This window comes from Miscanthus floridulus, chromosome 17 (assembly GCF_019320115.1).
Source record: "Miscanthus floridulus cultivar M001 chromosome 17, ASM1932011v1, whole genome shotgun sequence".
Lineage (NCBI taxonomy): Eukaryota > Viridiplantae > Streptophyta > Magnoliopsida > Poales > Poaceae > Miscanthus > Miscanthus floridulus.
In genome coordinates this window covers 25,257,149-25,270,957 of record NC_089596.1, presented here as the reverse complement: position 1 = coordinate 25,270,957, position 13,809 = coordinate 25,257,149, and the positions used below count along the sequence as shown (strand labels likewise).

The following is a 13,809-nucleotide window of genomic DNA, read 5'->3' as shown; positions in this document are numbered from 1 at the left end:
TTTTGCTTCCGCGTTTATACTTCGAAGCAAATGAGCTTTGTGATTTGTACTCATGCTTAATTCATATCCTTTGAGTACATTGTGTTGGCTTGGGTCATATAAGCTTGCCTAACTCTTTTGTTCTTATCGACAAAAGCTTATATGAACTAAGCCCATCAAAAACCTCACTCCATAACATACTCGAGGTAGTATTGTCATCAATCACCAAAAATGGGGAGATTGAAAGCATCTAGGCCCCTAGTTGGATTTCGGTGATTAATGTCAATACAAGATTACTATGACTAACGTGTGTTTTGCAGAGGCAATTAAGTTAGGTCATGGTAATGGAGATCGATTGGGCAATCAAGGTTGTCATGCCCCTACGATGGAAATCGTTTCGGTTTTCAAAGGATGGATGACAAGGTTAAGGATAACTAGTTCTAAGTGTCGATTGGAGTTGGAGAGACACTTAGAGTAGTTTAGGACTTTGTTTTTTCTTTGGCCGTACTATTAAGGGGGGTATGAATGGGTAGCTTGACCTAGTTGAGTCTAGTGAGTTAGGTGTGGTGCACACTTGTTAAAACTAGCTCTAGGTAGCTCCTATGAATGCCTAAGATCCTTTGGAGCAAACTTCATTCATATATGTTCGAAAGTTGAAAGTGAATGGAGGGTCAAATACTGACCGGACGCTGGCTCCGGTGCGACCGGACGCTGACCGTAGGGTCCGGTTAGTTCATTTGACTGAGGAGAACAAGTCTAGTGTGACCGGACACTGAGGGCCAGCGTCCGGTCGACTCCAGTAAGGGTCCAGACTTGAGAAAGTGCGATCGGACGCGTCCGGTCAATACTGACCAGACCCTGAGTATCCAGCATTCGGTCGAGTACAGTAAGCATCCAAGAGTGATCGGACGCGTCCGGTCATTACTGACCAGACCCTGACAGCGTCTGGTCACCACTTGAAAACTGTTGTGCGGGTTGAACTGACTGGAGCGTCCGGTCAAAACGATCGGAGCGTCCGGTCGTCCCGCAGAAGCTCATAACGGTTCGTTTTTCAGACTGCCTTATAAATAGAAGCTCCACTCGTGAGTGGAGTCACTTTTGCTCATTCCAACAGCTGAGAAACACGTTTGTGAGTGCCAAGAAGAGCAAGGTCCTAGTGAGGTGTTTGTGATTTAAGAATCCAAGAGTGAAACCTCATTAGCAAATCAAGAGTAGCAAAGTGTGCATCCATCTTCTCATTAGGCTTCGCGTGGTCAAGTGAGAGTTCATGCTTGTTACTCTTGGTGATCGCCATCACCTAGACGGCTTGGTGGTGATTGGGAGTTTGGTGTTCACTCGGCGGAGCTTGTGGGTGACCCAACTCAAGTTGTGAGCGGCTTTGGGTGATTCGCTGTGACGGAGTGTCGAAGAATCAACCCGTAGAGAGCACTTGATCCTTGCGTGGATCAAGGGGAGCTACACCCTTGCGCGGGTGCTCCAACGAGGACTAGTGGGGAGTGGCGACTCTCCGATACCTCGGCAAAACATCGCCGCGTTCCTTTCTCTCTCTATTTACTTTGAGCACTTACCTTGAGTATTTACTTTGAGCAATTCAATACTTATTTTACATCCATAGAATTGCTTGCTAGAGTAAGTTTGGAACATAGGTTGCAAGTTCGTTGTGCATTAGTTTGATAGAAACACTTTTCTAGGCACAAGGGGTTAATTGGGCTATCCGTAGGATTTGATTATTGCAAGAGAATTTCAAATTAGCCCAATTCACCCCCCCTCTTGGGCATCTTGATCCTTTCAGTGATGATAGTGAAGGCAGTTCAGAAGTGGATTTTGTTGACATATGATGTTGATGATGGTGATGATGACCTATTTTGTGACAATGTTGATGAAGGGGTGGTTGATGAGGGTGCAACAAAAGGGACAATAGTCAGAGCAGGGAGAAAAAGAAATGCCCCAACTGGCACAGACAAGGACTCAGCAGGCAGAGAACAGGATGAGTTGAACTCTGATGAAGAAGAATTAGAGTTACTAGAATCTGATGAAGAGGGTCAGGCTAGGCAGAACATGAGAAGTTTCATACCAGAAGATTTGCACAACCCAATTTTCAAAGTTGGCATGAAGTTTGATTTAGTAGAGGTGCTTAGAAAGGCTATTACTGAATATAGTATCAAGAATAGAGTGGAGATAAAGATGACCAAGAATGATAGGATTAGAATCAAAGCTCATTGTGATGAAGATTGTCCATAGTACTTGTATGTTTCATTGGACAGAAGGGTGAACTATTTTGTGATCAAGACTTTTGTTGGGGATCATACTTGTTAGAAGAAATGGGTACTGAAAAGGTGTACTGTAACATGGCTAGCCAAGAAGTATGTAGACAAGTTCAGAGCTGATGAGAAGATGACTTTGACAATTTTTGCAAGGACAGTGCAGCTGTAGTTAAATTTGACCCCATCTAGGAACAAATTATCTAGAGCTAGGAGACTGACATGGAACATGATATATGGAGATGAAGTGAAGCAGTTTACTGACTTGTGGAACTATGGGCAGGAACTTAGGAAGACAATCTAGGCAACACTTTGTGTTTGAAATTGCTTGATGGTTGTTTTAGTTCACTGTATGTCTCATTGGATGTATGCAAGAGGGGATTTTTAAGTGGATGCAGGCCTATCATATATCTTGATGGTTGCCACATCAAAACTAAATTTGGGGGTCAGTTGCTAACTGCTGTAGGAATAGATCCTAATGACTGTATCTTTCCTGTTGACCTGTTGCAATGGCAGTGGTTGATGTTGAGTGTCTTGCTTCTTGGAAGTGGTTCTTAAGAGAAGTTGAAAGAGGATCTTGGAAAAGAGAACACTACACCTTGGACCATCATGACAGATAAACAGAAAGGTCTAATCCCTGCTGTGCAGCAAACTTTTCCTGACTCAGAACACAGGTTTTGTGTGAGGCACCTATACTCCAACTTCCAAGGACAGTTCAAAGGGGAAAATCTAAAAAAATTAGCTTTGGGCTTATGCAAGAGCAAGTACAGTACCAAGATGTAGTGTCATCCTTTTGTACATGAAAAATAGTTGCCTTTTGTGTAGCAGCTAAGGTTTTCTTTTGTCCAGAAGCACTGGCTGCCTTTTGTCAAGCAGCTAAGGTTGCCTTTTGTGCAATGATCATAGAGATATAGATCATATGCAATGACAATGTACTGTCTAGTTGCAGTTTGATGGTCATAGAAGGAATGGCCTAAACTATGGTATGTAATTGCAGTGACTGAATTGACACTGATGGTAATGGTATGTCAGCATGTTGATCTGGTATCTTCCAGTGCATGTTATCAACTTCTTCAATTGATGGAGAGAATTGCATAAAACAAACTGAAACAATATTGCATTCATACAAACAGAAATTCCATTCACTGAACATGACTGCTAACTGAAACAAGATGCAGGTTTTTCATAACACTTGAACACATAATTAATGAGATTACTAAGCTGCCACTTTTACTTGAAAACATGATTATTACACCTAGAACAACAAACACAGCAACAACTACAAGGCACACTGCTATAATTTTTCCTAGGTCTATCAACTTCCTGTAGCTTTTCAGCTACTCTATCACTTCCATTCTTCAGAGACAGCACATCATCAAGCAAAGGTGTCAATTTGGTCTTGTTGGCTTCTGGTACTCCCTCAATGCGTCCAATTGTAATCTTGATCTGCTCAACTTCAGCCAATGGCTCAGGCCTAATGCGGCATCAGCAGCCCCTCTCTTCTCAATAATCCCCCTCTTAATCAGCAGTTTCTCATACTTGTTGGCAAACAGATACCAAGGGCAAGTTCGAGGGTCCTACAATTTATACAGCAAGGGTTTAACAAAAGCAAAAGGAGCAGAAAGCTACAGGATGGTTCAAGGGTTTACATCTCTCTCATGAAGCCGACACTTGAAGAAGATGGCCCCCGGGACCTCAGATCCTGGACCCGAGAAGTGAGCTCCAAGATCTCCTCGCCACATGTGGGGCACGGCATAAGGGGCAGCCTAGTGCGCTTCTTGAATTTTGGGGCCTCAACCCTTTGCGCCGACGACGAGCTGCCGAGCGTCCTTGCAGAATGCATGGAGGCGCTGTATCTTCAACCTAACAGACGACGGCGGGAGGCTGCGTGCGTTGGACCAGAGAATGCGGGCGGCGCGGTGGCCGACGAGCCAAGAACGCTAACGAAGATTGGGGAAGAGAAGGCTACAGTACCCACTAATGAACAAAACATTCACGGGGGGCTTTTCTAAATTGGCCTTTCCATGGCCGACGAGCCAAGAACGCTAACGAAGATTGGGGAAGAGAAGGCTACAGTACCCACTAATGAACAAAACATTCACGGGGGGCTTTTCTAAATTGGCCTTTCCAAATGCCACTATGGCACCAACACGTCGGACTACGTGGCTCGCGTGGCTGCTTTTGGACCATAGATGCACCGCGGAAATAGCTCAAGAACCTACATAGTCACTTTAATAGTTCGAGGACATAGATGTAAAAGCACCAAAGGACCCACGGTGTATTTTACTCTTTAGGTTTCAAGATCACAGACGGTTAACAGGCTAGAGCTTCACCACTGATCGAGCACAAGCTTCTGCGATGTAGCAAAAATAGCATAAACCAGGCAATCAAGTAACAATCCACAAGCCATGTACGAACTGAATACAATGAATTACACAGGCTTACAGACGTAACGTCGTAGTCAGGATTGCTCGCGCTTGGTGCAATCTACATGTACATACAGGCTGCCGAGGCTGGGTGGTGTTCAGATGTCAATATGGCCACGCCGCGCTAGCCTCGACAAGTTCAAAGACCACTATGGCACACTTACAACAAAAAAGCTTCAGGAAACAGGTGGCGACGGATCTAATACACTAGCTAAGTTACAGTGACTGATACTGCGGTACAGGCAGTTCCGAGGATGTTGCGATTTTGAGGCAGCTGGAGAACAGAACTCATGCTTCTTCCACTTGTTCTTCCTCTTCCTGGAGAAGGTTCTCCCTGTTGTCATGGGCCCAGAAGCCACGCACATCTATAAGCATGCTGGCGATAGTCCCGCCTTGCTTGCAAGAAAGAAGATCCGACAGCGAGATCCTGAGAGGATCTGCGGGCTTCACCATGTCCCAAATTTCATCCCTCACATCTTCTATGCAAAGCTCATAGTTCCCGCCCTCAATCCACTTCTGGTGTACGTCTCTGAAAACATGAAAAAGGTTGCATGAGAAACATGAATGATCAAATTAAACAGAAAGCAGCCTACTGATGTCATGGGGCACATCATAGAATAAGTTCAATACATAAGCCTCCACTAGCATAGTGTTGTAAGAATTTATAGCACTACTTGAAAACATATTTTGAAGACTATTGAGAAATGAGTATCAGAATTCAGAAAATGATCAAATATCTGAGTTGACTAACTTGTTGTATTGAGCATTTTCTAGTATCAGCTATAATAGTTGAAACTATTTTTAATCAACAAATTACAGTAAAATATTACAGGACTTAATAAATACACATTTAGCTAGTTAGATTGCATAAAAGCTAAACAGCAACCGAGCAGCCCCTGTTCAAGCCTTCTGGGATAATACTTGTCAGTCACATCCCACGTGTTGCCTAACAACATTGCAACTGGTGATTCAAACTAAATTTAAAAGAAAAAAATAAAATAGAGGATGCCTGTGGCTGTGGGTGCAAAAGGGGAACAGAAATACATAACAGCATCTGGTGGTTAGAGATTAACTATTGAAGCAACTGATATACTGCCTGTTAAGGCCAGCAGAACAAACTAAAAGTTCAGCAAGCACATGGTTTTTATTGACTTGGTGAAGGCTTATGATAAAATACCAAAGAATGTTGGCTTTGGACAAACATAAAGTCCCAACGAAGTACGTCGGGCTCATTAAGGACATGTACAACAATGTTGTGACTAGTGTTAAAACAAGTGATGGAGACACGGATGACTTCCCGATTAGGATAGGATTACATCAAGGGTCAGCTTTGAGCCCTTATCTGTTTGCCTTAGTGATGGATGAGGTCACAAGGGACATACAAGGGGATATCCCTTGGTGTATGCTTTTCGCGGACGATGTAGTGCTAGTTGATGAAAGCCGGACAGGAGTGAATCAGAAACTGGAGTTATGGCGGGAGACTTTGGAGTCCAAAGGTTTTAGACTAAGTAGAACTAAAACTGAGTATATGAGATGTGACTTCAACACTACTACTCGGGAGGAGGAAGATATTAGTTTGGAAGGTCAAGTAGTGCCTAGGAAGGATACCTTTCGATATTTAGGATCAATGCTACAGAGAGACGGGGATATTGATAAAGATGTTAGCCATAGAATCAAAGCAGGGTGGATGAAGTGGCGCCAAGCGTCTGGTGTTCTATGTGACAAAAGGGTATCACAGAAGCTAAAAGGCAAGCTTTATTGGACGGCGATTAGACCTGCTATGTTGTATATGGTGCAGAATGTTGGCCTACGAAAAAACGACATGTTCAACAGATAAGTGTCGCGGAAATGCGTATGTTGCGTTGGATTTGCGGTCATACAAGAAGGGATCGAGTTCGGAACGATGATATATGTGATAGATTAAGGGTAGCACCAATTGAAGAAAAGCTTGTCCAACACCAGTTGAGATGGTTTGGACATGTCCAACGGAGACCTCCAGAGGCACCGGTACGTAGTGGAATCCTAAGCCAGGATAGTAACGTGAAGAAAGGCAGAGGAAGACCGAAGTTGACTTGGGTAGAGGCAATAAAATAAGACTTGAAAGGATGGAATATACCCAAAGACTTGGCCTTAGATAGGAGTGCTTGGAAAACAGCTATTCACGTGCCTGAACCTTGAATGCTTCTGCTGGGTTTCAACTCTAGCCTACCCCAACTTGTTTGGGACTTAAAGGCTTTGTTGTTGTTGTTGTTGTTGTTGTTGTTGTATTCAATCTAGGAAGATGGCATCAGGTAGGAATGTTAACTCTAACAGCCTCCTTTCTTTTCTTCCAGAATACAGGTGCTTCCCAAAATAGGAAACGAACAGAACCCAAGCTTTGTACTTCACAGTACTATTTAACACAAATTTCAATTTTTTTATTGTTATACATGTAAATCCATAATGATGACAGGCTGACTCTAGGCAGCTTGGAATAACAGAAATAGGTAGTGCAACTGAATCGGCGAAAGTAAGTTTCAAGCCAACCTCATGTAGTTTAAGAGTCGGTCCTTTTTCCCCTCTTTTACTTTTATATAGGCAGGTAAATTTTCGCAAAAATACAAATAACAGAGTAGAGCATCACAATGGAGCAAGTCAAAACCAAAGTTCGTTCGGTACTGCTTTCAAGCCAAATAGATTGATCAAAAGGGTATAGATTTTCAAACTTGAGTTTGAAATGTTATGCTAAAACACTTTAATTTGGCCATCAGAAAAAGGGGGGCTGCATCTGCATGTCCATGACTATGAACAAGTAGATCTATCATCAGACTAGTATAGTGTAAATTAGTCCATAAATAATTACATACCTAAATAGAGTATGGATATCTGCAGTTGTAAGGAACCCCCTTCCATTAAGATCAAGGCATCTAAATAAATATGTCAAGCCTTCAGGGGTATCTTTGTTTTCTAGAGCCAAAACAAAATCAAGAAAGCTTTCAAAGTCCATCTCGCGACTGTTTCCACCTCCAACTTTGCTCCGGCGAACATGCTCATCAAAAACTGAAAAACACAACCACATTGTTGTTATGCATTCATGAGCAAACTCTGAAAGACAGTTCATGATCTATGCCTAAAGACACTAGCTTTGGGACAACAATAAAGTTTAAAAATAACAGTGGCAGAGTTTAACCTCTTTCAATGAAAATCTCAGTCAATGTACCATCTGCATATTCCTTGAGCTCTTGTTTGCTCAGTGTACCGTTTGTATCCTTATCTAGTGCAAGAAACATGTCTGCGCAGGCATCAGGTAAAAATCAAACACTGACCATACACCACACTAGAATGGTACGTAGATAATACTTTTCAAATCTACGGGGCAAAACAACTATTTACGAGAATTCCAGCTGACATACCACATATGCGCTGAGCTGAAGTTAAGGAAAACCAGTTTTCTGCCTGCTCGGCATCGGTTACCTCTTCCTCGCTCTCCTGAAAATACAAGTGATGATAATCATCAAAATGCGCAAATCCCCAAAACCATGTGGAATACGAGTATGCAGCAAGATTTCAATGTAGAAGTACCAAGATTATCAAGTTCACCACATTGAACAGTGCAAAAAATATATTAAAAAGTACCTGATGTAGTTCCATTAGCTCCTGAAGACAATTGCTCAGCAACACTTTCTTTATGCAAGCTTTCCCTGCAAGCATAAACAGTATAATACAGCATAGGAAGTTAATCTCATAATGTTGTTTTGGATATAAATCCACTGTATAAGTCTAGTTCTTTTTTCTTATACCCCGTCTATGTGGATCGCAGAAGAAAAAGAACTTGCGTGCAGCTATGCGGCAGTACATCTGAACAAATGCAGTGGGCATGTCACGCAATTGTGCCAAATTGGGGATGAGTCCTCTAATATATGCTTCCATTTCCTATGAAAATAAATGAGTGAGTCCTCTTACACATGCTTCGATTTCCTACGAGAACAATTAAGGCATAAAAAACACTTCTAAGGTGCAAACAATCATCAACGTGTCCTGGGGTGACCTTACATGAGGCTGAAGGAAACCATCAGAATCCTCATCGAGCTCGCTCATATCAATTCTTGCTTGAGTAAGAGAAACCTGCAGAAGCACCAGTAAGCAAACGATCAGTATATAGCACCATAATTTGCACAATTAGATTCTAAGGTGTAGCCTAACAGTTATTTAGACAAACTTGGTATAAATAATGAAACAGAATAATTAATGGAGTAAAAAATTACTTCAGATAAGAGTAGAGAACGGAATTGCTAACAATGTGGGTTTTAACCAACCCACAACTATTAGACAAAGTGAAGCATGTGGGACAAAACTAGCTGGCAATTTTAACTACTCTTTCTTGCAGAAAATAACTCACTGTTCGCATGACATAAAGATAAAATGGTAGGATAGCAATCCTCCCAGAATCATCCTTCTCAAACTTCATGAAGTTTGAAGGGCTGAAGAAACGTTTGCATTTCTGACCAATCTGCTCCGTGCAGACTGTGGCGATATGGCAGAAATCTTCATAATTCATCTGCAGTATTCCAGGAAGAAATAAGAAAGGGTGATAGTAATAAAAATAGTGCTACATAAACAGCTAAAGAAACATAAATGGAGATCACGCATGTAGCTATTAGTGGTGAACCGGTGAGCCCGGAACGAAACTAGTATGCTGACATTCAAACATGCAACAAAAACTAAGACTTTACAAATGGATGTGATGTAAAATACATGTATCAAAAAAGAATCCTACCTTTTCAGCACCTGTAGCATCATCAATAACACAATTTTCTCTGAGACAAACCCACATGGCATCAAGATCATCAGCATTCAGCAGAAGTTCTGATTGTTTCTGTAATTGATTTTGAAAATCTCCCATAAGGCACAAGTCATGAAAAGGAAAATGCCAACAAAATAAAGCTTAGCATGTCATCAAAAGATGCTACCTTTAGAAACCTGTACTTGGCCAACCTCTGAACCCTAGAGCTAATGGATCCTTCTTCAGGTTTCTGGACACAAGATGGAGATTAGTTTAGTATCCACAACTAGGGTGTTAGATTCTACAAATAGAACTAAGTGAAATTACTGAGGAAACCCAAAAGAAATTACTATTCTCTATGCAGGCAGCTAGAGCTGCTACTGTTCTATTTTAAGTTAAGCTGTAAGTTCCATCTTACGAGGACAAATATAAAAGGACAAGAACACTCAGCAAACTGAATCATGCACCTTCTTGTAAAAACTTGGGATGGAACCAGCTTCAGCACTCTTCCGCTGCCGCTCCTTGAAAATCTCAAGCAATATCCTTTTAGTCTCCAGTTCTGCAAATTGCGCGTATAGAACAAATCATGAGTGTAGTGCGAAATGTATATGTTGATTAATAAAGCAACCACCAGAGTCTAGTGTAGCATTTTATTTTAAGCTTGTTTCCAAAGAGAACATACTAGTTTTTTGTATCAATTTCCTGCACCCATGGATAAGGAACTACCAAAACTACTTTAATTCAGTAAATGTGATAAATTACAAAAGAAAAAGGGTCCTAGTTCTCCGTACAGGTGCAGCGACAGAGAAGTACTAGCACTCAGCCCACTGTCCTGAGGCCAGGTATCCCCCTATCATCAAATAATGAGTATAGGTGCAAGCTCAAACAGCACACATCCAAAATCTATAGCCTTCCTAAACGTCACTACCTCTTCAGAAAGCACCATTCTCTTCCCCAATGAATCACCACCAAAATCAACAGCTGCAAATCAGTATCCAAGGTACCCGTGGGGCTGCATTACATCACCATAAACCCTATGGTGCACAGATCCCATCCTCCTACCACACACATTTCAACCTGGGGCGGATGTAAACCCTAGTCCTAGCACCTAACCACCACCACCTCGAAATCCAAAGCGCGCAACTCCGACCGAGCCTAGCCTAGCGCGGAGGCCGGAGGGGCTGGCTAAGGGAGGAACAGAGGCGAGAGGCACTGACTGACCCATGAGGGCCTCGGATCCGAGGCCGGCGCCCGTGCCGACGAAGCGGCGGAGGTTGCGGACCCACGGCATGGACGAGGCGGGCGGGATCCGTCTCCCGGCGGGCGCCGACGCGGCCGCCGCCGCAGAGGAGGCCCCGTCGCCGCCGGCGTCCGCGCCGTCGCCGGAGGCGGTGCTCATCGCGGCCGCGGTGGTGGATCGGGGGCGGGGGCGAGCGCGTGGGGGAGCAGTGAGTGGAACGGGCTCTGGCCGAAACAGGGTGGTGGCCCGACGCGGTCCGGTTTGGGCGTGTGTGGGCAAAGATGAGAAGGACAAAGATGTTGATCGGCGACTCTACAAGGTCGAGATTTGAAATTTGAAACGCGACGATTTTTGCATCAGCGTTTGGCTGTTGGACAAGATGTTGATCGGCGACTATACAAGATCGGCAAAAGATGGAATTGACTTGAAAGAAGAACAAGAAACTTATTTACGTCCGGTTCGTTTAAACATATTAGCATGGTTTATCAGACATCGTACAATATTTTTCTCCAACAACAAAACAACGTCTGAGCTATCAAACGATACTCAATAGCATGTACATTAGAACAGAAATATTTCGTGCAGGGCGTTCGTCCATGACTCTTCTGGACGTGGCTCCCTAGGAGTGGGCCCCATACAAAAAAAAAACAAATTACCATTCCCTTGCGCTTATCCGCTCGTCCCTTCCAAGCCCACACCTCACTCATTCGTGCTTATCCACCCGGCCTCAAAGCAGCATGGCTGCTCATACGTCCGCCCCCTTCTCCAGCGCGCGCTCATCTGGCTATCGCACCGTGCCCTTACCCCCATCACCAGCCACATCGCGCGCCCTCGCTCCCTGCACCGCTCACCTGTGTGGCAGTCACCTGATTGTTCGTTCGTCGCCCATCGCCGTTGGGCACGCAACTGACCCCGCATGGCCGCTGGGGCACACGTCCTGTGGCGCCTCTAGTCTTCCCTGGTCAAGCCAGGCACCCACGAGCGTGGCCGGTGCTGGTGGTGCTTGCGCGCCGGCTTGCCGCCGGCTCCCACCCCAACGCCCAGAATCGACTGGCCCGACCTTCTCTCCCATACGTTGCATATATATGTGTGTGTGTTTTCAAGTGTTTCAGACATTTCAAATGTATGTTGCATTTATTTGATCTTTGATGTTGCAAAAAGTATATCGGAGGATGTTGCACATGTTGCATATGTTGCAAGTGTTTCAGAGACATGTTGCAAGCGTTTGTTCAAAATATTTCATCTGTTTCTAGATGTCTATTGCAATCTTTCTTTATCTGGATGTTGTAGATGTTTCGAGATATATTGCAACAGTGTGTTCCAAATGTTTCAGTTGTTTTAGTCTTATGTTGCAACAAGTAGTTTCATGTTGCAAGTTGCAAATCTGGATGTTTCGTGTGTTTCACACACATGTTGCAAGTGCGTGTTCCAAATGTTTCATATACTTTCAGACGTATGTTGCATTCAAATATTTCCTATGTTGCAAGTGTTTTATATTGTACGGCCGGGGGCGAGCAGACAGGGCGCGGCGCGGCGGGGGGCTGGCGGACGGTGGTGCTGTGGTCTGGGCGCGCTAGGGGCGTGCTTGTCCTCAGTTGCTCATCCCGGCTTCTGAGTGCTTCCCGCGCACTCACGCAGAGAGAGAGGAGGGGTCAGGGGCGACCAGCGGGCGCAGAGATGGGGCGAAATGCGCACGTGGGATGGGGTGAAGGCGGACGGGGCGGGCTGCGCGGATGTCCGGACATCCGGGCGCTAGCCACGCCCATATTAGAATGATGTGATTTAAGATATTCTCCAACATTACTTCGATTTTCAATGGCCCAAGCTTTTTGTAACAACTAATTAATAATGAGAAACTCAAAAGTGCTCCAACTTTTTCTTTAATATGTGTGTGTAAGCCAACAAAAAACAAATCAGCAAAATCATTTTATAAATTATCAAATTAAAACATCAGTTTTTAATATCTCTAAATCTTTTAATGAAATCAAAGACAGGCCGTCACACCCTTGCTTAACCGATACCAAAGTGATGCTTAGCTGACGACAAGTCTTGTGTGCACAGATGATTAGGACTACCATGGATATAAAATGAAATCCAAAGGAAAGACATCCTGAGAGCAGGGTTCAAATGCACCAATTCATGTGGGACCTGCATGCTTCCATCACAATATCAACAATGGTACTCGATCAAAATAACAAAGAATTAATAACTCTGTGTCAGTAGATAATACGTTTAATTAAAACCTTAATTCATGTTTTTACACCATAATTATCTCCATCCAAACAAAGTCTTACATCATCCCATCTTAGGCCTGTTCGGTTGGTATTAAAGTCGGCTAATAAGTTGGCTAAAGCTATTTTGTTGTGAGAGAAAAAATACTGTACATTCTAGCTGATAAGCAGGCTGATAAATTCAAGCGAACAGGCCTACATCAGTTTGTAGATTGTAGAGCCCTCAGACCTCAGTCATCAGCTTGATTGAGCCTCTTGTTTGCAGTTTCGCCAACCATCAAGGTAGCTTCACGAACAAGTGCCGCATGAGTGTCACCTTAATCTCCCTACATCTTTTGGCACCCACCAATTCTTCGAAGACTTTCAGCCTATTCGCTTGCTCGTATCTGGCTTATAAGCCATGATTTATCAGCCAATGAATAGTATTTTTCTTTCACACCAAACCAGACAACAGTACTTTCAGTCATGGCTTATAAGCCAAATCAGCCTAAACGAACAGAGCGTTTAGCGACATTGTGCTTGATGATCTTATCGTTATATTTACTTGCATCTTTTTTATCTTCGATGGCTCATCTTTTGAGAACATCTGATAGAAACAGACATACACAAAACCTCAGACCAGGCAAGTATATGAGATTCGTATATATGACATATATACGCATAGCGACTGCATGGTGAATGAAGGCTGCGTCTGGGAGCGCTCCATGGATCAGATTCTCTAAGAGAATTGCTCCTCGGCTGCCAAACACAAAAATACGCTCTAGCTTCTCCAGTGAATTTGAGTGCTCCTCGGCTGCCAAACACAAAAATACGCTCTAGCTTCTCCAGTGAATTTGAGTGAATCGCTCTCTATTCTGTGTACATCCGAGGGAACGGTAAAAACATGCTCCCCCGGACTCACTCAGTCACT

General features: G+C 43.6%; 1 protein-coding gene across 1 annotated transcript; it reads right to left on the bottom strand.

The window, feature by feature from the left end:
* Positions 1-4,590: 4,590 nt before the first annotated feature.
* Positions 4,591-10,936, bottom strand: LOC136516946 (probable serine/threonine-protein phosphatase 2A regulatory subunit B'' subunit TON2). The gene is made up of 12 exons (XM_066510450.1): positions 10,650-10,936; positions 9,896-9,987; positions 9,616-9,678; positions 9,423-9,521; positions 9,045-9,203; positions 8,699-8,770; positions 8,446-8,578; positions 8,282-8,346; positions 8,059-8,134; positions 7,836-7,937; positions 7,513-7,705; positions 4,591-5,195 (listed from the first exon to the last, which is right to left on the bottom strand). The coding sequence occupies exons 1-12, from the start codon at positions 10,825-10,827 to the stop codon at positions 4,955-4,957; spliced, it is 1,473 nt and encodes a 490-aa protein (XP_066366547.1). The 5' UTR covers positions 10,828-10,936; the 3' UTR covers positions 4,591-4,954.
* Between the last annotated feature and the right edge of the window lie 2,873 nt (positions 10,937-13,809).